General features: G+C 39.5%; 1 protein-coding gene across 1 annotated transcript in view; it reads right to left on the bottom strand.

The window, feature by feature from the left end:
• Positions 1-5,086: 5,086 nt before the first annotated feature.
• Positions 5,087-27,923, bottom strand: part of OXCT1 (3-oxoacid CoA-transferase 1) — an 86,109-nt gene continuing 63,272 nt past the window's right edge. The window contains exons 14-17 of the mRNA XM_059492599.1: positions 23,174-23,263; positions 18,359-18,439; positions 16,220-16,321; positions 5,087-8,849 (exon numbers count right to left, since the gene is read on the bottom strand). Of these exons, the coding sequence (XP_059348582.1) occupies positions 8,814-8,849; positions 16,220-16,321; positions 18,359-18,439; positions 23,174-23,263 (309 nt within the window). The 3' untranslated portion in view covers positions 5,087-8,813. The remainder of the gene's footprint in view (positions 8,850-16,219; positions 16,322-18,358; positions 18,440-23,173; positions 23,264-27,923) is intronic.

The following is a 27,923-nucleotide window of genomic DNA, read 5'->3' as shown; positions in this document are numbered from 1 at the left end:
AGTAGCTAAAATTGCTCTGGGCAACCTCCACTTCCCCACACTTTCCCCATGCACCTGCCCCAGCTAAAGCATCATGTTGTGCATATTGTTTTGTACTAAAAACTGGGCTCCCTTTGGGGTAAAATTGTCAGGTACTGCCAAAATTTGTTATGTCAAAAGTGCTATTCTGTACACAGAAAGCCTTCAGATGTGTCCCTCTAATCCAGGGCTCAGCACTCAGCACTCATCATCTCTGGGAGATGTGAAATCTCTGCAAAGCAGGCTGAAGGGTCTGCCCATGTCAGCTCTGCACGGCCTCGAGCAGACTCGGAGAAGGGAATGGCAGCGTGGAGAGACCTGCATTGCACTGCACTTCCCAGCCTTCCCCGGGACTGCAGTGTGTCCCGCTTCCCATCTGCTGCTGGGTCCTGCTGGCCACACCCTGCTGCAGCCAAAAAGCCCTCTCAGGCCACGATGCCTGTTCTCTGCCTGCCTCTGACCCTCAACTCTAAGCTCATGCTCCTCGAGGTGTTCCTGGAGGCCCACAGGTGCACACTTAAATCTGATTAAATTTGAAGATATATTTAAACAACACATGCACTTGTAGAGATCACCCCAAGGAGGATCCCACCCAAATCAAGAGCCAGGAAGCATGACCTTGGTGGGTGGGTTTGCTGCCCCAGGACCAGCAGTGCCATGATGTGGTGCTGCTGCTCCCTGGTCTCTCTACCCCTTTCAGCTCCACTGTGAAAACAGTCTGTTGCAAAGTTAAAATCCCCATGGAAAAAAGATCTCGCATTGTTGCTTTCTCAGAGGGATTGTTTTGCAATAAGTCACACAGCTTGTTTTGAAGAGATATACTCAGGAGCAATTTGGATAATTAAGCCGTGACCTCTCCGCTTTTGAAGTGAAGTTATCAGTGATCATACCCCTTTCCCAGTTTCTCTGTGACAGGTTACCTCCAGGTTTTTGTCATTACAATTTGATGATGTTTTTCTCAGACTGGATGAGTTTTGCAACTCCACATCCTAAGAGGTCTGAGGCTTTCTCTGTAACTTTGTCCCACTGGTGTACCAGTGATGACTTTCCTGCACAACAGAGGAAAAGTACTTTGGAAACTATAAATTGGCTTTTGTGAAGCTGTGGTTTATTTTATATTGATCTGCAGCTTCTTCTTCTTGCTGCAGCAGTTAATATGTCCTAAAAACGCTGAACTGCTCTAATGAGAATATGGATATGGTGTTGCAGAATAATTTCATCATCCTTCAGTTTTATAGCTAGCAGATTTATGCAGTTGGCTTTTTTTATTTTTCTCCTTTTCCAGACCAAAGGTTGCCTGAAGAAGACAGGAATCTGAAAATGTTGGTATTAATCAATACAGCAGCAGAAAAATCAGCAATACCAGCCTGTAATCCTGAAGAAGTATTAGCACTACGATGAGAAGCATCCTCTGGTGGAACTGAGAGTTCCCATAGTGGTTCCACCATGCAGGACAGAAATTGAGTTTGTGCCACTTCAGTCCCAGATCTCAGCTCCTGCCTTCAGTTCCAAAGAAGTCCTGAGCCTTTCTCAGCCCCGTCCCCCACCATTGTATATGCACAGCCCACAGGACAAGCATCTATGATCTGAGAAGAGCCATGTCCAAGCCTGATGTCTTCCTTCTTGCCCCAGCGGGCACTGCAGTCAGGAAAATGCCCAGAGCTTTTCCTGGCTCTGTCAGGAAAATGCCCAATTCATCACCTTCATTGGAGTTTATTATTTTAATTTTTCAAGCAGAGCGGTCATGTGATCTCCAAGTTGAAATAAAACTAGAGACAGAGAGAAGAACGTAGCGTGCATCTGTGTTTTTTTCAGACAGGAGATGTGTGAGAGGCAGTTTAGAAACTGGCCAGAACACCAGAGGCGCTGGTGCTCAGCAGTGGCTCGCTAACACCATTCCCCAGCACCATCTCTGCCCGTGATGTCTGCTCTGCTATTCTGGTCTCAGTTCCCCTGCTGGCATGGCTCAGCAGACACGGGCACACACACTACTACCTCCTCTCCTCATGCTAAGAACAAGTCCTGGCAAGCAGGAAAACTGATGAAATTTGAGCAGTCTTCCTTGAGCAGAGGGAGCTACTTGTTTAGGATTAGTAGGGTGCCAGAAAGAGGAAAGCATGGGTGATGGGTTTGATTGCAACAAATGCAAGATGGAACTAAACAAAAATGAGAGGCAAACCAGAGTGATTGATTAAAGTTTGTATTTTTAGGGATATTATTGGACATGACAGCCTTGCCTGCTATAGCATCACATAGCTTGTCTTGTTTTTTGGACAACTCTGAGTGACAGTGTTAATTGCTCATACAGCCAAATTTTCAAAATGGGTGGGGGAAATGTGATTTTCCAGGATATAGGCATCGGATCCAATTCATAGTCTTTATGCACTCATTGCTTAAACAGATGAGATTGAATTTGTATTACATTAATGTATACTTTCTTAAGTGGTATGAATGTGTTGCTTCTGTGGCTTGCCTTTGCTTTTTGGGTGGTAACATGTGAGATTGATTTTCATGTTGTTTTTTGTTCAGTTTTTGCAAATTAATTCTCCTCCTGGCTGCAGTTTTTGCTCTTCTTGAAACAGGTTTTCTCTGCATTTAGAGAAGTTTTCAGTTCCCTTTTTACTAGTTTCCAGCTAGAGAACTAAAGGGAATATTAAGCAATTTATTCAAGTAATAAAAGTAATTAGCATGGGCATCTACAAACAAATTGGATTAATTTAGAGAAATCAAAAGGGAAAATCCCTCAGTGTACTGTACTAAGGTGCCATAGCACTTTATTGCTTTACCTGCCTGTTCTTTAAGAGACTTGCCAGTTTTGTTGCTTGCCCCGAATCACCTTGCAGGTAGGTGCCTACATATGGGACAGAAAGAAAGGAGGGGCAGTGAGTTGCTTACACATTTGAAAGCACATGTTACTAAAAGAGGAGCCATCCTCTGAAGGACAGCTCAAGTCTTGCCACTGATGGGCGAATGCATATTGCATGAACATCTCCTGCTCCTTCTTGACTTCATTCACAGCCTTGTGGCTTTTGCCATCCTTTCTGCTAAAGACATTATTCCCTGGAGCAGCTCTCTCACCCAGCTCCCTGAGCAGCATGGCTGGTTAGGTGTTTTTCTGGGACAAGAAAGATGTACTTCGAATCCTACTGGTCAGGGTTAGGAGCTGAACTTTGCAAAAACTCTCTCTGCCAAGTCAATACAGGGAAAGAAACATCATCACAATTTTTCAAAGGAGCTGGGGCTGTGTTGAAAACAGCACAAACCTACATTCAAGGTGAGACCCTTTAGCAGCCAGGTGGGTGGACACCAGCTTGTAGCCCTCACACAGGCACAGGTTTGAGAGAAGCATGATGATCTGCACTGCACCAAGGGCAGTATTTCTCACCCATGTAATAGCCCAGGGGCAATGCCCAAAAGCACTACAGCAGCTGCAGTCTAATAATCTATCCAAGACTGACACAAATTAAACAGTTTTTCTCTGGATTACATGCTCAGGGGACAGTTTTAAGTACATGGAAATAAAAGTTCTATTTTTAGACTCTGCTGCTCCCACAAATAAGTCATGTTCTGCTTGCTTCTGCAAGCCATTACACCAGTAAAATACAATCAGTAGAAAGTATCATGGGAGGCAGATGGAGAATCCAATCACCTTGAAGGCAAGGATTTCTCCCCTGCCCTTACTTCTTCCAAATGTGTACAAAAACATGTGAACCAGAGACAGCAAGTTTTCATAACACAAACACAACAGCTACTTTTATCTTTGCTGGAGCCTCAAAACCTGATGTTATGTAAATACCTTGAGAAAAGTAATTTCTTCCTCATCCTGTTGTTCTCTGAAATTCTTTTGTTTAAAGCTGCCAAACACACTGTGGAATGGGTATGTTAAGATCCCTAGTCTCCAGAAGCCGATGGCTATGTGCAAAAGGAGGGTTCTGCTCTCAGAAGAATACTGCTGTACAGCAAAGAAATTATGTCCTGGCCAAGTCCCCTCCCAATTCCTGGGATCCCCAGCCTCCTCACTGGTGGGGTGGCATAGGAGCTGAAAAGGCCTTGGCTCTGATCAAGCACTGCTCAGGATAAGGGAGACATCCCTGAGTTACCAACCCTGTGTTTAGCACAAATGCAAAACCCAGCCCCATACCAGCTACTGTGAACAAAACTAACTCTACCCAAACCCCAACCAGCACAATAGGCAAAATGGAAGACATACAAGGTACCACAAAGCTTCCCAGATACGCCTGTAACTTTCTCCTGTTGTCAGAGGAAAACATAACCTTCCACATTCGTGTGAGTGAATTTCAGAGCTGCAAGATTGCTGCATTATCTCTGGGGTTTTGCCACTTACCTTCTAGCCTCCTTCACAGGGATGCTGGATTTTGACTACGCATATAAATTACTGAAGAGTTTCATTTCAGAGAAAAACATCAGGGTTTTTTTTTTATGACTCAAAACATTTTTCTTCACATTTATCAACCTGCTTTCTGATGATACCGAAGAGAAAACGATTCTATGACACATTTATGCATGACCTTATGGCAGGTATGGAAGGATGACCCCACTACACACAGACAATTTCATCCCTTTGCAATCATCTACTTTATCATTCAGTAGGTGGTTAATGGAATTTGTCTTCATGTGTCATCTAGTACAATTTTCAGAGTGCAGCCACACGCTAACATCGATGATTAACATCTCAAATATGATCAGTTCTACAGCAGTTTTAATCAAAAGGTAAAAAATCTCTTCTCTAAGGACTACATATGCAGTCCATTATTTAACTTGATTGAAAAACAAGTCATTTTGAAAATGAATGTGATAATTATGTTTGAGATTGACCCAACAGAGACACCAGTGAGAAGAGAGAACATGCAGAATCCAGCTGTTAACTGATTTTTGAGCTTCATTATTTCTGTTTATCAAACCCATCCACATTCAGACAAGACCTTGAGGTTTTGCCATGGGCTGATGTGCAATATGCTGGTGTGAACACAAGCTAAACTTTTACTTCTCCCAAAAGCAGAACAGAACACCTCAAAAAATGGTAACAGACAAATTAATAAACAAAACCTGCAATTTTAAACCTTTATTATATCGATTGTTTTTGCACATAGGAAGGACTTTGATGTTTAGTTTGCAGAGTTTACAGCACAGCTATGTTTTCTGCATTTTTTTCCTTTTTTCATGGACAAAAAAATCAATAAAATATAAAGTGGAGTCCAATGTGATAACATAGTAGAATCATCATCTTCTTCAGGACAAAGAGTAACAACTGTCCTTGTTTGTGACATGCTGTCAAGCAGGGAATGATTTCAGTCCAAATAAACCTCAATCCCTGCAATGCCAACTATTGCAACTACTGCTCAGAGTATACCTTACCTATGAACCACACTTGTGCCCACAGAGAGGGAAATACTTAGGAGAGCTTTAATTTTTATTTTGCTTAATAAATGAATTTTAAAAGTGGATTCAAAGCTTGTTGCAATTATCTTGTGCGAACTCATGACATTTTCATAACAATACCAATATTTTAATACAATCTTTTGTCCTCAAGATACAAAAATTCATGTGTGACATACATATCTTGTCTCCTGTTGCTACAGCATCATTGCTGTATATGGAGAGAGCCTGTTCTCCTTTTATCCCCAATTTTCAGCACCATGTGCTTTTGCTCTCTTGCATTAACACTGACACAAATAAGACACAGAACTCAAATGTACAGCACGTATGACAGTCTTCAAGTACTCTTCCACACGATCAAGTGTGATCCCCAAGTTGAAGAGAAACAAATAACCTTTTGCACAGACCTTAGCTTCTTATTCCTCACAACATCCCTGTGAGGTAGGAAGAAAAACATCCCCTTTTCCAGCAACAGGAGACAAGGCAGAGAACACAGCTGCTCATTCCACAAGGCAGTTAGTGGAGAACCAGAAAAGCTGGAAATCAGGAGTTCTTGGGTCCTAGTTCTTTGATTCAGAAACCAAGGTGCTAAACTCCCAGACATTAACAGGTCATTAGTCTTTTTATAGCCATGTATAAATGACAACAATAGCTTCTGTGCGTGTACCAGCAAAGGAAAATTCTATGGCAGAAGCAGTGTACACTTGATCCTGCCCTCAGACACTTCTCCTGCACTTCATAGATGTGTAAATGTTCACTGGAATTAACTAATCAGTCCTACAACTAATGTAGCATAGGTAATTGCAATAGAGCAACATTTTCATTTATATTTCTTTAAGACTCGCCCATCTATTTAAATGTTTGTGTTCTTTGGTCTTTTTGGTTTTGTGGGGTTATTTTCCTCTGGATAAGTTAACAGTTAGTGCCCTCCCCTGTACAATAGTTTTTTATAATTCTTGCTTACCCTAAAACCATCATCCATTTTGGGTACTCTATACAAGAGCTTTGAGTGAGGATGAACAAAACACCTTCAGGGACTACATCCATTCCCTCAGAGTAGCTCTTCAGAAGGCAAAGACAGGCACCTTTTGCTGTGCACACCACCACAAGGGTCAGAACTGTCACTGACCCTTCCCACATGGATTAGGGAAGAGGCCTGTGGGCTGCTCTATTCAAAAGTGAAACTGTTTACAGTGAGCTAAAATAGTCAGGTTTTATTATATACAGACTATACAGACTTTTAATCTTCAAAACCTCTGTGAGCAGAACTTGAGTCTACCTCCACAGAAGAAAAAATGGTCAAAATTAACTCGTGTGGAATGAGTGAGTAACACAGGCAATACATCTAAATAGCCTAAACAGAGAAAACGTGAAAATTAACATCCTGTGTTAAGATATCTTGGAGCACTATGATAAATGTAGTTTTAAGTCTTTGATGAAAATTACCTATCAACCAAATCACTTGTATACATTAGTCATGAAATTAGCACAGGTCTTTGTACAACACACTTCTTTCCCACAGGCCCAGCATCAGGTCTTGCCTATAGATTCAGGCTACTCAATGGCCTACTACCCACCAGCAGCCAAAATTCAAGTCACAGTTTAGTATCATGGGAATACTTTTGTACTGGCATAATGGTGTTTACAAAGGCATTTTGTTCATTTCTATCTGGGATGAAGCGTAGTTTGTTATGGTATTGACAAGAGATTATCAAAGAACTGTTTAGGGTAAGTGCAACTATACAATATAATACCTCCAACTGAAGCAGTTTTACTGCTGTAAAACCCATGTATGGATCAAGACCAATTTTGTAGCTGTTTCCATGAAAGAGAAGCAATTCATATTTTAGAATGGAAAAATGCTCTACGAAGACTAGTACAAGAGCTAAATACTGCTCAATTTAGCTTGCCCAAGAAATGTGTTACATTCCTTCCATTACACACATTGACTATGATGAATCCCTTATTCACTTAGTATTAGAATGCTTTTCTATGTCACGTGCTAAACATGCTTATTACATGCATGATAGGCATTATATAAACTTCTTGTGTATCTACATTTTGTTTTTCAGTCACTCAATATGCTGCACTCCTGATGTCACACATTATGTCAGGAATTATTTTAACTGAAGTGTTTTACATGTTCCTATTTATATAAATGACAGAAATGACAGAAACCATTATATTGGAGAGAACATTGTATTTTAGTAAATGTTGATTTCCAGTCAATTCATGCTCTGTGTAACAAAGACATATTGTACTGATTTGGTATGTGAGATCCAAAGCTGTCATATCATCTGTTTGCAAAAGTAACAAAATATAAAAATGATTTTGTAATTAACAGGGAAAATAAGGCCTTCATCAAAATGACTCTGAGATAATGTCTTTTCATTTTGATTGTCTCAAGATATGATGAAATCGGGTTCCAAACTCTTTAGATTTTTCTGGTGCCTTGAGTGACAAGTGGTGCATATTGCTTTTACCCTTAACCATCTGTATTCCCTTCAGAAGACTCATCGAAGTGTCCAAACCTTCTCTTCCCCTGTTTCTCTATGAGGCACTGGGAAGACAGACCTGACTGCAGAAACTATATTCAGTTGCCTTTGACTGGGAGGTGAGGAGAAGCATTATATCTGGAGAACAAGAGCAGTTCATGTGGGATAATTGTGCAGCTACCAGTTGCCTGCATGAGGACACTTTTTCATCTTCCTCCTTGATACTAGCCCCATTCTAGTTTGTATGACTGAAATATGAAGGGTCACAGTTGGACTTGGGGAGGTGTAGACCTCTCAGTACCAACAGACACACACTGTGGAAACAGCAGATATGTTTAGGTCCCAATTATTTCCACTGGTTTAAACAATTTTGTTACAGACTGATGAAAACGTTCAGGAAAAGGAATGTCCATACTCCCAATATCTCTCTACAGATACATATATTTGTTATAGACCACTCCAGAAAAGAAAGACCCACACCTTTAGAGGAGAATGGATGTGGTAAGTGCTATAGTTCCAGAGCAACAGATATCATCAAAGGAAGAGGCAATCATAAGTTTTGCATGTTTTTTTTTTCTAATTCTGTGTAAAAACACCCTAGCATTTGGCAGAGAGACTACAAGGTTTTTTTTTTTCTTTTTTACAGCAATCATTAACATTTCACTATAATATGATTCAAAACTTAGAGAATATATTCACCATTCCATTAAAGCTGGTAATGTTATGAAAGCAGAATACAATTAAACATATAGTCAAGCCTGAGTTTAACTATCTGGAAACTACTTAGAGAGCCCTTAAAAAAAAAGAAAAAGAAAAAAAAAAGTAACATTGCAAGACGGTCATCGATTTATTCCATTTGGAAACAAGCCTTCTTGCGAATTTCGCCCAGTCTGTAATTCGCAGTTAAATCTGCCTCATTGGTATTAGTTTTGGTGAAACCTAGCAAAAAGAACGGGAAAAAAACCAACAAAAGTTGTCATACAGGTAAAATCTAGCAGTACAACCCACCATTCACTTCCACCTGTATCTACTATTACCATTGAAGACTCAAGGCACTGTACTTATTTAACCTGCCATATTTGCAGTATATTAGATAAACACCACCACAACTAAATTTTCTGATGCAAGAATACAAGATATGTGTGGTGCCAGTACCCAGACTCTCCGCTTCATTTATTTTGAGATAGGTTATTGTGTAAGAATGCAAGCATATTAAACTTGGGCAGATGAACCTGTACTTGCCCCCTGCAGAGTCTTCTGTGCAATAATGTCCATCTTTTGGAAGATGCATATGAGCAGGGGATACGCAATGAAAGGTACACATACACAATAAACACTCTGTAAATATTGTATATGGATACATTTGATGGGATTGTTTGATGATGATATAATACAATATCAAATTTATATTTCCTATTTTTAAATGTCATTCTTCCATTCACATTCAATTTTATTTGCTCGATGATTATATAGTTAATTAATTCCAATTTCGCTTTTTTAAAAAAAAAACTTTCATTTTCCCATTCACAATAATTTTTGTGTAGGGACACATTTATGTACTCCATTATTTTAATTCATTTGCTCACAAAACTCAATTAGAGATATTCTAAGATGTACCGCAGGCCAAAAATAAAACACAGTAAGCCTAAACAGGAAGGTAGATGAGGAAAGAAGGTGTAAATAGTAACAATACTTTCTATAGCAGCAGTGGTTAACATTTGCTTGAACTTTCACTCAGGTCTACACAAAACCTCTGAGGAATAGGTCTCCACAGAAGGTCCAAGCCCCTTTAATTATCTCCTGTTCCCAGCCTGATGCCCCAGGATGAAGATCAGAAATAACTCATGTGATCTTACTTTTTCAGGATGAAAAACAGTTCCATGGATAATCTGGCCCCTAGTTGATAAATGTGCCCCATGGAAGCATCACCTACAGCATCCTCCTGCCTCCTTAACCCATCTTTTTCAGCTAAAAGTACTCAAGAAACTAACTCATGAAAGAATAATATATAAGTGCCTTTTCAAGCATTAATGCCTCTTTCTTTTAGAGGTACAGGGATGTATTTTCTGTACCACTTAGATTTCTACGTGATCTTTCCTCCAGCCACCGTGTATCATCATTTATAACCTTATGAGACTAGCCACTGAGGAAAACTTAAGTTCATGAAGAATGTGTTTACTGTATCAAATGCTAATGAAATGTTTTCAGTGGATAGCAACAATTCATTTTTTTTTTCAAAGTTGTGTGTGAACTAGGATAATAAATAGATGTAATATGTACAATGCATCAGCATTCCTGTATTAGTTCCAGAAATGCTTCAACATTTCAGAGTCCAAGTAACTATGTGCCCCGCTTTATTTGGGCCTACTTGTGCCACAGACAGGGACAGCTCCATTCAAGTAGAGCTAAACACTGGAGGATGAAGATAGAAGCATTAAAATCTGTATTCTGCAAACAACAGCAAAGGCAATTACTGTAGAGATTTCTATTTTTTCTGATGTTGTTGATTTCAGTACCATCAAAACATCAAGTGTTTTACATTTGATGAGCATATTCCATTAAATGTGGTGTTGTGGTGTCTGCACATCCGACGCTAACAGCTGTCATTTGTGCGCACCACTATCCACTTCAGACGGGTCTGATGTGCCATAATGTCTGCTCAGGATAAGGAAGGTGGCGAGAGCCCAGCACCACTCACAACTGGACCCAAACACAACTTTTGCTCTAACTAAAATCTGATTAAATAAGCAGAAAAATGCCGATGAAACAAAACAGATGGTTTGTGCTTGGAAAACAAGCAATCAAGTCTGAAATGTAGAAAGCATTTCAGGACTCCCTGAGTCCACCAGAGACATCAATCCAGTATCACTGTGTGCTAGGAAGACAGCATTTAGTAAGGGCTGAAAGGGCTTAATGCAGACCATATTCACAGTGCATAGCTTCAGAATTGCTACTTTCTATGGTACCTCCTAAGCAACACAGTCTTAATATTCTTTCACTTAGAGGAAGAACACCTGATCTTGGAAGTTTCAAATGCTTTGCTAATGTTGGACAGGTAGGTGTTCCAGGAGGAGTCTGCCTGTGCAGTCCAGTACGTGGCCCCTCAACTGGTAAGAAGACACACAGGCTCTGGGGCTTGTTGCAGTCCAAGCCTGTTAAATCTCTGATTTCCAATCCCAAAGTACCCTTTTCAGCTACACAAACAGCCCTATGCTTATTTCATTGAATTTCCATGAAGCAAGCACTCCTTCAGGTTCTGATTCTGAATAAGGCTGAATTCTGTTAAGTTCCAAGTTAGTGTTCAAAAATTTAAAATGAGCCCTTAAAAAAAAAAAGCAAAAAAAAAGAAGTCCCTATTTGTTAAATTAATAAAAGTTGCTTATCTCTTATTAACACCTATTTTTCATTTCAGAAAAATGCAAACCACAATTCTAACATCAAATATATATGTGTATATATATGATACAAAAATATCTCTTAATGGTTTTCACAGCAGTGGTGATTGATCAGGAAAAAAACCCCCACAGCTTCCATGTAATAATCAACTCAATCTTGCAATAGCCTCAAAAAAAAATGTTACTCAAAGGAAAATGTACTTCCACAATATAAAATCTATATCCTGTATCATTTTTAACTCAGTGGTTGAACTTGGACAGACAATTCCTTTTTAAACATACGCTAGACGTGGCAGATGCTTTTTCTATACACCACGTTAGCTTTGAATATTTTGAAAAAACAAGCTTCAAGATTAAGGGAAAAAAAAAAAGTTGTGATGGGGATTTGTGATTTATCCTGATTATTTTTATAATTAAATACATCTGCAAAAGTATGTTCTGTCATGGTTTCATCAATGCTAAAAGGTAGTACAAGCCCAAATAGATTGCCTGCCAAGGTGGTCTATATGCTAGGCTACAGCAGATCTTATTTAAGCATGCAAGATAAGCCAACATTTTGTCTTCGCAGCACAGTAAATTTGAGAGCGAATTGTTTATTTTTTACATGATGCCAGTCTATAATGAAGATTGTTGACTCTAAATCATGTTTCCTTTGACATTTTGTTTTGCAAATGCTCTTTAGGAGATATTTTTCCAAGTAAGCAAGCAGGCTGTGAAATGGAACTGTGTAGTCAAATGTGTCTTGAATATGGCCATATAGACTATGAATTTCTCCTCTCCAAACAGGAGTAGTCTACATGGGCTAAGACAGTTACATATAAAGATAGACCCATCTCTTAAAATCTCATTTCTAGTGAACTCAGAGAGACATTTGTTTTAGTTCAGATCATACATGGCATCTACTGAAAAAAAAGCTACTAGAAAAAGGGGTCAGTTCCTCATTTTCCCCTGATTAGCTCTGTTTCAAACTAGTAAAATATATGATCCTGCTTTTACTGTGGCAATACAGCATCACTAAAGCTCCTGTTACCGATATAAATAAACCCAAGATGTCTCATTCAGTGAACATAAATAATCACAAGCACAACCATTACTCTTGCAAGAAAGCCTGAGGCAGAGTTTTGAAATGTGAAAAAAAAAGGACCAAGGAGGCTGCATTCTGAGTAACTGCCAAACACTATCCTCAAATTCCTATTTTCTGAAATTCAAAACTAAGCAAAGAACCTGTAGCTGTTTGCTATATATGTAATTTAGGCCATCAAGGGTCCAGTATTACACAACAGCAACCCAGTCTTGCTGTCAAAGATTTCCAGAGAAGATTTGGTAAGGATTTCAATGACAGCAGGACTGGGACACTGTGACCTGGAAAGGTTCTTTACAGGATGGGGGGGCGGGAGGGAAAGGAAAGAAAGGGCTAGTGCACTTCCATGCCACAGGTTAATAAACAAATAATTGAGGTTCATGTCATGCGTTCAATCTGCAGTGCTGTAGGGACTGTGGGCACTTTTGTAAGGAGCCATAAGTAAATCACACCAACACCTGCACGTGCTCTGGCAGAGGTACACGCTTTGCAAACAAGCATTGCTTTGCAAGCATTTATGCAAGCTACTGCTTTCAAGGTAAGTACATGTAAATGTATAAACCAAGAAGCATCTACATTTTTCATGCCCACAGCTCGTGATTTCATGCATGACTGCAGCAGCCGAACAAAGCAGACTGTGCTGGAGTTTGCCTTCTGGAGAACCAGGAAATGATGCCTGTGAATTGTCCCTTCCTGACCTTAGAGAGACATCCCAGGGAGCCAGACAGTGAATTGTTCCAATACCTCTCATCAACTCCTAACTTCAGGCTACACTAAAGAGTTTAAGTTTTTATCACTTGTTTGAAACATTTCCAGGAAAGCACCAAAGAACGGTGGGTTGTGTTAATCTTTTCTTTCGACCTAATTGCCTTGCCCTGTCATACCTGCTGCAAAGCTTAATCTCATGGCCCAACAGTTTAATCTTATCACTTCTTTCTCTGAATTTTTTGCTTGCTTCTGCTTTCACTGCCTTGAGCACAGGCAGCTAGCCTTCACTTTGGGAAACACCACTTAATTGAATCTCTGGGTCATCTCAACCAAAAAAAAACCAGGTCTTTTCAAACAAGCAGGTTTGGAACAAGTAAGGAGTGTTTCCAGTGACTTCTGCAAACAGAAGTCCTTTGCCGTAGTTCACATCTGTTTAAATGCTTACTAAAACTTCCACTTTCAAATTCATCATGAAGTTACTCCCCAAATTAAATCCAAAAGAACAAAGCAAAGTGACTGACTGTGATAGATAAAAAACATATAAAGATCATTTTTTATATTTTACTTCTGGATGCTAGCAGCTTGACAGATCAGGCCAAGAAAAAGTAGTCCTGGCATTATCAAAGTTTTTAAAAATTGATAATTTTCTACTAGAGCAAAGTCAGAAGCTGATTGAATCATTTCATTTCCACACAGAACTGCTGTATATGTGTCCTGGGGTGACATTATGATGCTTGTATCCCCATCCATATGTTCTGTACCTTTAAGACTGTCTCTGAAGAGTGAAAGTTTTGTTTGGGATTCTCTTATCAGGGACACAGAGACGGGCAGTACATAGGGCTGTTTTGGCTTTTTTTGCTTTTGGCTTTCTGCTTTGCTCACTCTCTCTCTGCTCTCACTTCTGCTTGCTTCTGCTTCTGCTTATTAGCTAGTTCTAGCTAAACAGTCCAAATACCTTCCTGGACTGTTTCTCCTCTCCTTCAACCATCTTGAACCTGCTCTGGACTGGGACCTGGAAACACCGAGGATTTGCACCTTGTGGCTGCAGCAGCTGCCCCAGCGCCAGAGGAACTGAGAACAGAGCGACCACCTCCGAGAGAGACTTTCTCATTTTGTCACCTTTTTCAGAGCGGTGTCACCCGGTATTGCTCATGTTGTGTGCTGGAAAGTGCTGTGCCTGTCAAATAAACAGGTTCTTTTCACTTATCTCCGAGGAATTCTTCCCAAACCAGTTGGGGGGCGGGGCCATGTGGGTTTGTTTTCTGGAGGGGCCCTCCTTTGGAGATTCTCTACCAAATTTGCCCTAAACCAGGACAAAATATTGATGCCCATCCTGGTGGCTCAAGAGAGTGGAAAAACCCTGTTTTGACTGCATTTTGGTTGCTATTATTCTGTGTTTGTTTAAAGCAGCTAATAGCCATGTTTTTTGAATTCATGTCTATTGGGGTGAAGGTTTGCATGCATTTCTGGTCCCTAGGGTTTTTTGAGATTTTAATACCTCTATGGTCCCTAGGTTTACTTTTTATCTAGAAATAGCTTTGGTGTTGTCCCTAATACGTAGTTTTTATATCAGAGGGACAGTGACCAGAATAGCTATCCTGCTGGGCTTGGTGGCAATGATTTGTAAAAAGTTTATAAACATGCTGGGGTCTGCTCCAGGTATGAATGTTTCATGGCTATGGTTATGCATCCAGTTTGTTAGAGGAGGAGCAGCAGGGAATGAGGTTTTTCAGCCTCTGCTTTCCTTCTTCTCCTATGAATCGTTTGCATCACTAGTGAAGGATGTTCAGTTTCCCCTCAAAGTTAAAGAAACCATCTTTCTGGTATTCAATCTGGTAACCTTCCTCTATACAGCCAGGTTGCTTCCACTTTAAATTAAGAAATAATAATGACTTCCCTAAAATATGACATGGAAAGCTAGGAACCTAGCATCATTATGTTCAACAAAGTGATTCTGTAGCACTATAGCAACTCTGCAGTTGCTGGCTACAAGTCTTTAATCCAGCATCTTTTTCTCAGATAATTAAAGGTATTTTCAGCAGCTAACAGACCTTTATTTAAAATACCTAAGGAGAAACACACACAATCATATTTAGTTATCAGAAATACTCTCTTATGAACAAAGGAAATAAATGAAATTTCACAGGTTCATTGCTCAGGAAGTTTCCTTACTACCAAGAATATGCTCAAAATCTTAATAAAAAACCCTCGCACATACTAAATGCTCTGCAGTCTATCAATTAGGTGCCATAGCCATACAATGAAACTCTGCAAAAAGGAGTATTTTGCTTCATTACTAAATATTCCTGAACTGTTTTTACAGCACAATTTTTACACTGTCATACTTGCTGCCCCTGCCAAAGGAGGGTTGAATTTCCCCAAAAGACTTCACAACACAGAAAAAAAGATGCTGTATTTTGAAAATTTGAAATGCTGATGTAGGGACAGGCCAAGAAGAAACTATATTATCAACCACACATGCATTCAGTTACACTCTAGAGTGCTACAGCTTTCCATGAATTATGCAGTTTTGTGTTTTCATTACGAAAAACTTAAGAATGAATGTGAATGTCAAAAGGCAGGGGTTTTCTGGATTAATGCAGAGCATAAGTTCAATTTATACAAGGCAGTCTTAGAGCAGTTCATTGATTGCCACTACTAAAACAGAGGGGAAAACTGTAGTCACTCCTGTCAAGAACACTCACAACTCCACCTAAAGATAGCATGGAAAGTCAGCTACAGAGAGTTAGGTAAACTAGCTTATACAGTGAAAAAATAAATATTTATCCATCTTTTAGAGATGAATCAATTCCCATCTTCAAAGCATAGAAATTTCCTTTCCACTTGTCTTTTTACTCTAATTTAAACTTTATATAACTTTTTAAACTTTACTCTAATTTAACTTTATTTCTCCATCTCTCCTGGTTTTCTTAGCTTCTGATGCTTCTGACATCATCACACTATATTAGCTCCAAATTATCTTTCATTGTAAATCCCACACGTAATCTATTCAGTCCTCACGTATAAAGAAGAAACTTACTTCAACTACAAGCCTTCATGTGATAAGTATTTGTGGAGAATATTTGTTCTGACTCCAAACTGTTCCGGTTTGTAAAATTACTTACTGCGAAGTCACAGCCAGTGCTTTTCTTGATATCATCTACAGTCAGTCCTTCCCAGATTTCAATGAGGGTCAATCCCTTCTTCTTGTCCACATCAAACACTGCCTATTAAGTTTAAAAAGCACATAATTTTATTATCATTATTATTATTATTAAAAGAGAAAATGAGGATGTAAATGGAGTAACACTGAACTAAATGGTGTGCTGAAGTAGACAGCATTCCTTCAGTAACATAAGATGTTACTTTTCACTTTCATAACTGACTAATACAGGTTTCTGCTACATTTATTTGTACGGAGAAAGAGAATCTAGAATGTGTTAGAATATCTAGAATCTAGTATGTATTCTAGATATTCTAGAAAAAGTGGGGGAAAAGTGCAACTGTACATCACTGCAGGAAATGTGGACCATGTCTGCTGCTCCAATCTGAGAATGGGAGGTTCAAAGGAAAGGGCTGAGATGTTCTTTGCTCTAAAAATATGTCCACCAAGACACCACAAAAGAAACAGGGAAGAGAATGTTTTCCCAGTGTTTTATTTAATTTCATGGCCAGTAGAGAGATCATCTTTGGCTGACTATAAGTTTCTCCAACAGCTACTGCATACCCAATGCAAATGCTAGAATTTTTAGAAGCTAGCAATGAAAGAAAAGATGCCCTGCAGTATTTTTAAAAGAAAGTCTGAGAGGAAGAAGCTGAAGGAGCAAAGGCTGTTCTGTCTGATGTCTTCATAAGATATGCACTCCACCTCTGAGAGTTCCAAGTGCATCAAATAAAAATACCTGTAAAACAATGTGCACTTTAATAGTGCCTACCAGAGGGACATGCACAGGTTGCAATCAAGTTGCCAGGGAAACCATAAGGTCTAAAGTAATTTTCCTTAAAAATAAAAGTTTAGTAGCAAATGACCAGCAAAGCTTCAACTTGAAATTAAAGTGAAGTCATACGCTTGTCACAGAAGTGTCCTGAAGCCTAATGGTCCTTTGGGCACATGAAACTGCTTTTCATGGGAGTGGAAAAAGACAGGTTCTTTAAGTCCTAAAAGAAATGCAGGGCATAAGGAACACTCCAGGATGCTAGTGCGGAAACGGAATTTGCAACACTATCCAAATGTTGTTGCACATTTATATTATTTCCTAATAAAGCCACAAGATCTAGCAATTGATAAATATTAGAGACATTTCTACTTGTTTATTTTCTATTAGTCCTTTTTCCCTCTCATTTTCTTTGTACCTTACATTTGTACGTGGCCAGTTGGTAGAAGAGTAATTGAAAAAAAAGAAAACTTCCGTATTTTAATAAATTTTCCTTTACTTCGTGAGGAAAAATCCTTTAGATGTAGCAATATCCCACCATGAGAAAGCAAATTCTTCATCAGCACCTTAGATGCTTTGTAGTTGACATGACAGATGGCTCACAGAGGGACTACTCTAAGTCCTTAAAAATGTAAACACCAAAAATAAAAGGAGTATGATTACAGCTAAAACCTTAAGCACTTATCCTTTGCTGAAAAGATCCACTAATGTACTTTGAGCAGCAGCAGTATGAGATGCTCATATGTACTTCCACTTATACTTTCCAGAATAAATTGCTTCACAAATGGAATCAAGTGTAGGACAAAAGAACTAAAGCTCTGCTACAGCCACAGGTTTCTCTCAAACAGTATGCAGTATATATGAAAGAAGCTGCAAATTGTCCAACCTATGTGTGCTCCGCTGGAAAAAAAAAAAACAACAAACAAAACAAAAGGACAAAATCAAACTAAACAAAAAACCTAACAAAAGCAAACAACAATGCACCTTTGCCTCCCAAGCTGTGATTACAGCTGTATTAGAAAACTGGCATGTCACAGCAAATTTTCAGAAATACTTTAGGGGAAAACAAGGAGATGAACACTTTTCATGCCTGTCACATGTGGCATCTTTGTTCTGAAGGCATCTTAGGGTACAGTTCAGTATGCCACATGTCAAAACTTTAAAAGGAAAAATATGAGCCCCAAGACCTCTGTATCAGAACCCCAAGGCCATCTTTTCACTTAGGTGGCAACAGATATGGAACATATTCTTCAGTTTTGCTAAGCTTTGCTATTGTTACTAGGGATAGAGGAGGAAATTTTAAACAAGGAGTCAAGAAAAGTACTTTACCTTTTCTGTAATGATGCGGTCAACACATTGCTTCCCAGTAAGTGGTAAACTGCATTTTTCCAGGATTTTATGGACATTTCCCTGTGTTTAACAATACACATATACCAGTTTTTTAAAAACTCAAATATGTTCATGAAAATCACAGCTGTCACCATTCAGTGCTATTTAAATACTCAATGTGCTCAGAACACTCTTCAAATTCACTTCAATGGCTGACTAGTAAGAATCTTACTGTACCACTGAGAGGACTCCTGAGTTTAGAAGTCCTGCACACTGCTGCTTAATAATCTGCCCTTGCTGCTAAAATGAGATATATGGAACAAGAGATATATGGAACCTCATTGATGTGAGGACAAAAATTGGGGAACAACACTATGGGCAACATATTTCCCTGTCTTATCCTTTATCACAAATAGTATGTGCAGGATCAGCCACACACAGAGGAACTTCAGATCCCCAGAGTTCAAGTGAAGAGTCATGCTGTCAAAACAGTAAATCCAGTTTACTTATCCATATTGTCTCTGGGAAAGTCCTTGGGTTTTTTTCCATTCTTCTTCTTCATAAAAAAAAAAAAAATTTAAAAAAATGTCTCTTGATCATACTAAGTTAATGTAGGCTGCAAGAGCCATGAATGGATACAAGGTAGATGGATCATTACTTTTCTGGTCAGTATCTGTAAGTGCTTTTCAGAAGTAGTAGCATTAAGTGCACACTTCTCTTATTACCCCATGCTTTTATCTTTTTGTCTAATTATCAATTATCAGTTACGCATTTCAAAAGTCTCAGAGAATAACATGTCTCATTTAACCATTTAGAATCATCATTTTACCTTAAGGCTTAATCAGGGGCCATCTCATAGCCAGTCTGACTCCTGGGTGATAACACAATGAGCAATCCATGTGCTTTTGAATTTATCTTTCTCTGTGAGGAACTGTTTCTTCATTCCAGTTACTTTCAATTGATCTACTTTTATATCCTGTCCATCTTGGGAATGTCCTTGTGGAATGTGCCTAAGAGCCAAGATGAATCTGTGCTATTTGTAATATCTTCATCAATATATCAGATACACTTTTCAGCCATGTGAAATGAAGTGTCTCTTTGTGGTACCTAACTGAGACTGAAAGGCATGGACTTATGGAGGTGACAGCCTGAATGGCTCCTGTGGCCCCGAGAACTGATACATTTGAGCTTCTTAACACTTGAGCTGAACATTGTTGTATCACCAGCTAGCCTTAAAGATGAAATGCATTTCCTGATCTTTTCAAAGGTTAGACTCAATGATCTTGTAGACCTTTTTCAACCTAAATGATTCTGTGACTTTTGGAATACATCCATCAGGGCACTGTAAGAAGAGCTAATTAAATGGACCTGCATGATTTTTACCATCTGAATTTATTCAGATTTATTCAGGATTTGTTCAGATAAAGGAAAAGACTATTGTGTAGATACATAAAACCTTAGGTGTTCCAGTCTGCTTTAAATAAAAAAATTCTGTTGTTGAAGAACAAAAATGTCCTTAGTCTTCCACAACACGTTAAACATCAGAACTTTTCACAGAAAGGAATTTTCAATTCAGTGTTCTACATTTCAGTCATGCCCAAATCAAGTGCTTAAAACCAGTCTCCAATCTGTTTTTCTGAACAGTGTAGGCAACTCATTTCACAACATGGAACAATTACCAGCCCCTACATTACTGTGTTTTGCAAAACATGTCAATGATGGTATGGGGGTAAGGACTTGACTTCTAATTCTCTCAGGTAGCATTTAGCAAATTAGACATAAATGCATAGGGACTGTTTTGGCATTAACTAACAAGATTATATTATATTATTCTTTTCTTCATGGCTATGAAAGAAGATGTAATTTAGAAAAAAATGCATTAAGAAAAACTAATGAATTTGACAAAAGGCCCATTTGCCAAGTGTCTCTCAGTGGCCTAAGCATATAGAGCAAAAATTGAAATATCCTTCTGCAAATATGCCCTCTTGGTTCCTGATAATGCTGTAATGCACAGATTTTCTGAGGCAGAGACTATTTCCAGACAGCGGTATTTAATTGCCATTGATGAACTCAACCTCATAAAATAGTTTAATCCTTTCTATATAGACTTAATTCCTTGAGATTTTTGCATCATTCTGCTATCATCCACAACTTTATTAGCTGGCTGTGGAAAGTGTTTCTTCTTGTTTAAACTAATTTCAGTCAGTTATCCCTACATTGTTTATGAGGCAGTGGCAATTCTGCATCCACCTACTCCATTCCTTCATCATTTTGTGTACTTGTCTGTTACCCTTCCTCAACAGCAGTTCTTAAGCTGATGATTCTTCCACAATGCTTACTTCATGTTGTCTCATCTATCTTCTGTACATTTTGGTTTTCATCACATGTAATTTAAAATGTAATTAACTTGGGACTGAGCATATTTGTTTTTATTTGTAACATACTTCATATCAGAGTTTTAAAAGAGCAAAATTCCTTGAGTATTTATTAGAGTGGTTAAACAGTTACTAGTTCCACCATCATAATTTAATGTAAATTATATTCTGCCTGTGCTGCCAGGACTCAGCCTATTTCTATGTTTAAAAACTGCAACAGGTCTACTGAAAGGAAAAGAGCTATTAAACTCTTTAAAAACTTACTTTAATGTTTAACAAGTCATCACTACTATCTAAAGAAAACAAACAACTAAACTTAGAAAGGATTAGAAGGTCCTTGACAAGATAATAAATCACACAAAACTGGCACAAGAACTACCTCTTGCAGCACCTCTTGCACATGTCCAGTGAAGGCACTGCCCATAACCCATATCTTCCACCATATTTCCATTCATCAAATCTTGACTGCTGTTGATTTACAGGAAATTTTAATGTCTGATGGTAGAGTTCTTATTTATTTGGAGAAAAAAATTACAGAAATGTCCCTTTACTAAAGAGCTAGCAGACACAAGAGACTGTCTCAGTACTTGCAAACTGTTCTTTCACTCAGTAGCACACTGGGTTTTGAGCAGGATGAAGGATTGCTCCGCTGATGCAGACATTCACATGTAGTAAGTCTGATAAAATATTGGGTGTAAAGAATTGAAAAGCCATGTGTAGAAAATCAGCTCTGGAAGATGGAGTCACCCCCAACAAAAGGTTTCTGACTTTCAGAACTGGCTTCATGGGTGCTATATTTATTTGACTATAAAAAAAAAAGGGGGGAAAAAAAGGAAGAACACCTGAAAACTAACAGCAGTTTTGATCTCTAAACACTAGATTTCTATAGGACACAATCCTCACACTTGAGTAAGCAAGAAGCATCACTATAAAGACCCCAGAAAGAGGCTAGGTAACAGGAAAAAGTGCCATTTTAAAATAAGAATAAAATAAAAATATTGCATGTCGTTAATTTGGCAGTGCCTTTGCACAAAGGCGAAGAAATGATTTATGAAAATCTGTAACTGCAGAAGTGCACACCAGGCACACCATGCACAAAAGTGGACAAAGTAGGTATACATACACCAAAATAAATAATTCTATGCCTGACCTGCTCATAACAGTGAACCTATCTCTGTTTTCCTTCTTTTCCTGTTTCAGTACTCCTACAGACAAAACAAAAACAACCCAGCAAATAATTTCTAAACACTGTTTTGGAAAAATATTTTAGCAATAGTACTTTTAGGAGAAAAACGGGTTTGATTATACCGAGTGTGGATTCTAAGCCTTAACTAAATTCCACAGTAAGTAGACATTTAGCATAAATATTTATTCAGATCACATGAATACCTAAAGTGTGTGTCTGAGCAAATGGATAACTCTCTATGTCACTACAGTTTTTGGGAGGCTGTGTGATAGTGATCCAAGCCATGAAGATGAATTCATTTAATATTTTCATTTACTCATATATGCATATGAACATGACAACTATCAGGTTAAACTCAGCCCTGTTACTCAAAATGTGCTCCTTGAGATTACAGTTTAGTATAAAATGTGAAATTACAATATTTTTCAATATATATTTGTGTTTATTTTTAAGTCAAAATTATTTTTTAAAATCTCATTTAAAAAATACAAAACAGTTCATACATTTACTTTCATATTTACGTATTTACTACAGTTTACCATGCAAATTCTGACAAGAGATATTACTTTGGAAAATACAAAATTAATTCTTGTTGCAGACATATAATAACTTTGGAATAATAGAAACACAATAATTTTTTAAAAAAAGTAAAGATTTTTCTCTTTCAGTATATTTTTCTCCTGTGTTAGAAGTTTCAAATGCAAAGTTTCCTATGATATTTTGGGGGGGACTTCTATCTATTGCATATACCTATATCAATGCCCTCACAAAGAAGTCTCTAGATTAACCTCTTACAAATGATGTAAGGTAGCCTGCATCTCATCATGCCAAAAAAATATATTCTATTAAGCTGTCAGCACCAATTTGACTGGCAACTTCAAAGGTAAATATCTTTCCATCATAACCATGGGAAATCTCATTTTTCAAACTATTCTGAGGTAAAGAGTAGAATAGCAGCTACTATAGCTTTGGCAATGGCTATCCCCTTTAAATTTGCATGAAGTAGCTAAAAAAAATGTGTGCAGCTTTTAAACTTGAAGTTAATATTTCATTTTTTCTCCCATGGTGAATGATTCACTTACTAGAGGAAAGGACCCATATTAACCCAGCCTCCAGTTGCATCACCATAATAACAGCAAAACTGTCAAATCCTCCCAAAGTAGCAGAATGGATATGTCCTTTTTTTCCTGTTTTTTTTTTTTTTTGTCTTTTGTGCAGCACAAAACACTAATTTAGAAAGTGCCAGAGCCTTACCTTGGCTGAGTGTTCCATGGTGACAACCACTTTGGTCTGCGCACTGGATACCAGGTCCATTGCACCCCCCATTCCTTTCACCATCTTACCCTAAAATGAAATTTTTAATGGAAATGTAATATTATTTGTTGGTTTTGGCTTTTTTTTAAAGATAATATTGTGCCTGCAAGTGACAGCACAAGACAGTCAACACTTCCTGCACTGAAAGCCCACCTATTTCACAACCATAGTATTCAAACACCAACAGAGGGAAATGAGCTGTCTCATTCTTGGCTCTGTTTGATGCAAATAGAAGAAGAGTGATGAGCAGAATAAGGAGAGCTACTGCCATGGCTCTTTCCATGGGGTGTAACCAAAATCTGAGTAGTATCATTGGCTTAGTGAAAGCACTTACACTGAGGAGCAATGAATTTAGTTCCAAGGGTTTTGTCCCATGAAAGCAAAGAGTTCATCTGTCTGTTGATGGAAATGCTACTGCTTCCTCAAAAGAAATCTCTACTTATGAAATGCAGCAACAAGAACATCTGAACACTGCATATCCACCTCACAGTTTAGAAAGTCTCTTGCCACTTCAGAAACCCATGCTTTGTATCACAATATCAGCAGAAACCAATTGGGTTTGGTCTATTCCAGATGTCTGTAGAGGTCATTTCAGAGTATGGGTAAATACATAAATGTGGGTCAATATTCACCTCTGTTTGTCCCTCAAAACATGGAACGCTTTCAGCCTCTGGACTCATTCTTCTCTTAAAGTGGGATACAATTGCACATGTTAAACCAGCAGGTGTTTTGTGGTGTGGTGTTCAGCTATCTCTATTTTTATTTCCTGTAATGCTATTGCATTCAATCCTGCCTATTTCCATTACCTTAAACTGGATGTATCTGATCTTGGAAGGTAAAGAGGTCCAGACCTGACACTAGACCAGACTACTGACAGGAGATGATCAGAAGTACAAAGCTCTGTGAGTATGAGCAGAGCAATCACTTTTGAACAAGCTCTAGACCCCAATAACTAAAGATGGCAACAACCTCACATGCCAACCCAGAGCTGCCAAGGAGGAAAGAAAGGGAACTGCAAGAGGGGCTAGTGGGAAACATGACGTAAGGAAGGCAACAAGGATGGTGAAGGGCCTTGAGGGGAAGCCATATGAGGAATGGCTGAGATCAGGTCAGTCTGGACTTACAACTGTCTTTATAGAGGAAGAGGAGGAGCAGGCACTGATCTCTTTTCTGTGGTGACCTGTGACAGCATGTGAGGGAATGGCCTGAAGCTGTGTCAGGGGAGGATTAGGTTGGAGATCAGAAAAGGGCTTTCCACCTAGAGGGCAGTTTTCACCCAGGGCACCGGAGCAGACTCCCAAGGAAGTGGTCACAGCACCAAGCCTGGCAGGATTGAAGAAGTGTTTGGGCAATGCTCTCAGGCACATGGTGTGACTCCTGGGGATGGTGCTGTGCAGGGCTAGGAGTTGGACTTTGATGATCCTCATGGATCCCTTCGAACTCATAATACTCTTATTCTGTGATTCTGTCAATTTTACAGATGAAAATTAATTAATTTCTGCCTCAAATGGTTTGCATTTTCTTTTGAGTGGTTAGATGGACAGTAATATAACATTTACTGTTACAGATATAAAACCTAAAAGTTTATGATTAAATGCCTGGAAAATTTCCTAGTGCAAAGCTCTTCTCTTGTGCTTCCTTTTATCAGCTATGTGATCCAACACCTTACAAGTATCAGCACCTAAGGTCCATGATAAAAAACATATGGAAGAGACTTGTCTCAATAAACTCCCAGGCCAGCTACTTGTTAGTCTTTAGATCATTATGGTCTCTTATGTAATGAAGGCAGTTGTATTGGTTTGGCACAGCCTGGTTTTTGGTAGCAGGGAGTCCACAAAGACAGTTCCTTGTGAGAAGCTGCTGGAAGTTTCCACCATGTCCACCAGAGCCAAGCCCTGATGGCTCTGAAGCTGGCCAAAACTGGGCCAATGGGAGAGGTTGGTAACACCTCTATGATTACATATTTAAGAAGAAAATCAAAACAAAGTCATAAGGTTTCAGCTTCTAGTCAGAGAAGAGAAGGAGGTAAGAACACATGAGGGAAACAACTTGGAAAAGACCAAGGTCTTTGAAGAAGGAGGAGGTGCCAAGATTCCTCTGCAGGCCGTGATGAGACCATGGCAAAGCAGCTGTGCCTCTGCAGCCTGTGGGGATCCACAAGGGACACAGAGATCCACCTCCAGCCCATGGGGATCCGTAAGGGATGCAGAGATCCACCCCCAGCCCATGGAGATCCACCCCCAGCCCAGGGGGATGCGTAAGGGACGCAGAGATCCACCCTCAGCCCATGGAGATCCATAAGGGATGCAGAGATCCACCCCCAGCCCATGGGGATCCGTAAGGGATGCAGAGACCCAGCTGCAGCCTGTGGGGATCCATGGGGGATGCAGAGATGCACCCCTAGCCCTTGGGGGAGGTGCCCATGCAGGAGCAGGTGGATGCCTGGAGGAGGCTGTGATCCAATGGGAGATCCAGCAGAGAGAGAAAGGCTCCAGCTTCCAGGCTGGAGCAGCCTGTCCTTGGAGGACAGCACCCCCTGGAAGAGTGACCCATGCCACAGCAGTTTTGGGAGGAGTTTCTGCCCATGGGAGGGACTCACAGTGCAGCAGGTGTGGTTTGGCTGCTGTTCGTGGGAGTGAGCCCACGCTGGAGAAGTTCACAGAGAACTGCTCCCATGGGAGAGACTCCATGGTTTCACAGCGGAAGGATTCCTCTCCCGGAGCTCAGGAAGGAAGTCTTGGTGATGAACTGACCAAAATTCCCCTGCCCTGTATCCCTGCCAGTGGGAGGGAGGAAGGGGCTAGGGGAAAAGGTGTTTTAAGGGTTTATTTTGCTTCTCGTTATCCTCCCCTGATTCTGTTAGTAATAAATTTCACTTTGCAACTAAAGTTGAGCCTGTTTTGTCCTTGAAATATTTCTCCCAGTCCTTGTTTCACTCATGAAGCCTGTGATCATTTTTTTCCCTCTTCCCTCCTTTGCCTAGCTGTAGCAGGGGAAGGTGAACAAGCACCTCTTGTGGGTGCCTGGTGCTGGGCCAGTGTCAAACCACAACAGCAGTATTTACACACACACACACACACAAATATTCCCATTTCCCTGCTGTTGGCATAGTGAAGAACAAATCACATCTCCCTAAATCTATAAACAAGCCCTTTGGCACTGTTCAGTCAGACTAATATATTTATCACATAAATTATCATTGCTACTAAATAGTTCTTTGCAAATAGAAATCTGGAAAGGATTTATCTCTGTCCTTAACTTCTTGACACTGTTCAGATCATTTTCCATCCTGCCTGGAAAACACAGCTCTCACAGAGACTGGAGTGACCTCCAACCTGCCTGCCAGAAACTCCATGACAAGATAATGCAGGATATTTGAAGATTACATATTATCTCCACAGTAACTCAGAATATGCTTGCATTGAGGATCAGGCTATCAATACATCTATCCTGACAATGCCATTAGCTCATTTTCCAGGTCTTTTCGTTCTATTAACTACAAAAGACCTACAGTGACAAGTAAATTCCTGAGGAACTAAGTGCTGATGAAGGTCAACAACAAATGTACTGCTGAAGAAACCATCATACAGAACTGAGAGAAGAGACATTATCCCTTTGTGTGTGAAGAAAGAGGAAAATGCAAGCTGAAGAAAAGGACTTCAGGATTTTAAATTGCTTCATCTGCTCCTCCTCTTTAGGAAAACAAATTCACCACTACAGGGTGGTGCCTAGTAAAGCAAATCGATTCAGCATTCAGCATTAAATGCAACTAACCAAGTAATTACATGCTTTTATTCTGAGGAAGATCCAAAGCAGAAGAGACTTACATTGCTCTCAGTGCACCTACCAAACCATCTGTCCTACATTACAGTCTGTATTCAAGAACTGCTGAAACCAGAAGGGGCATTGTTTTTTTCCTTACCTCCTGTTAATGGGCCCATCAATGCCTTTCTGCATGACTCAGAGATAACTCCCTCTGGGAGCCATTTCTGTTTAGTGGACCCACCACATGACTCACAGAATGATACCAGCCCATTGTGAGATGCTCTGCCCAGGGGGGAGGAGCGAAGCATCCCCACCTGGATATACTCTGGGGTTTGGGACACAACAAGCAGTCTTTCCACTGGATTTTCAGAGGAAGACTACATCCTACTACAGGATCACTGCTCCAGCAGAACCACATTTGCCACTCCAGGAGGACTGCAGCCACCAATCCAACTGGACTGGTGGCTGGTACAACACCCTGACCGAGAGAGTGTCAGGTTGTATTCTGACTCTATCAGTAGTTTTTCTTTTGTATTATTGCATGTATTTTGGTTTTGATTTCTTTTCCTTTTCCTAATAAATTGTATTTCTGACTTTCACTGCCTCTCACTGGTTTTGCTTTCAAACCAGAACACTACCATAATTTGCATTTTCCCCCATTTCTCCCCCACCACACTGGAAAAGGGGATAGCCACACACTAAATTTGAATTAAAATATTCAAGGCTAAAAAGTGGTTCCAAAAAGACACTTCACTCATTTTTGCCCTATCCTGCTCCCTCAATTAATTTATTTAAGATGATTTTTGTTAGTTTTTAATTACAATGGTGTTGCTAGCTTAAGAAACCATTCAGAAGGAAAGAATGCTGTCATAGAGCACTGGTAATGTGAAGCACTTTTATAAAACCCATTTCATCAGACAGAGCT

Source organism: Ammospiza nelsoni, chromosome Z, assembly GCF_027579445.1.
Source record: "Ammospiza nelsoni isolate bAmmNel1 chromosome Z, bAmmNel1.pri, whole genome shotgun sequence".
In the NCBI taxonomy this organism is placed as follows: domain Eukaryota; kingdom Metazoa; phylum Chordata; class Aves; order Passeriformes; family Passerellidae; genus Ammospiza; species Ammospiza nelsoni.
The sequence above is the reverse complement of the archived record's forward strand: the minus strand, read 5'-3'. Positions and strand labels throughout refer to the sequence as shown.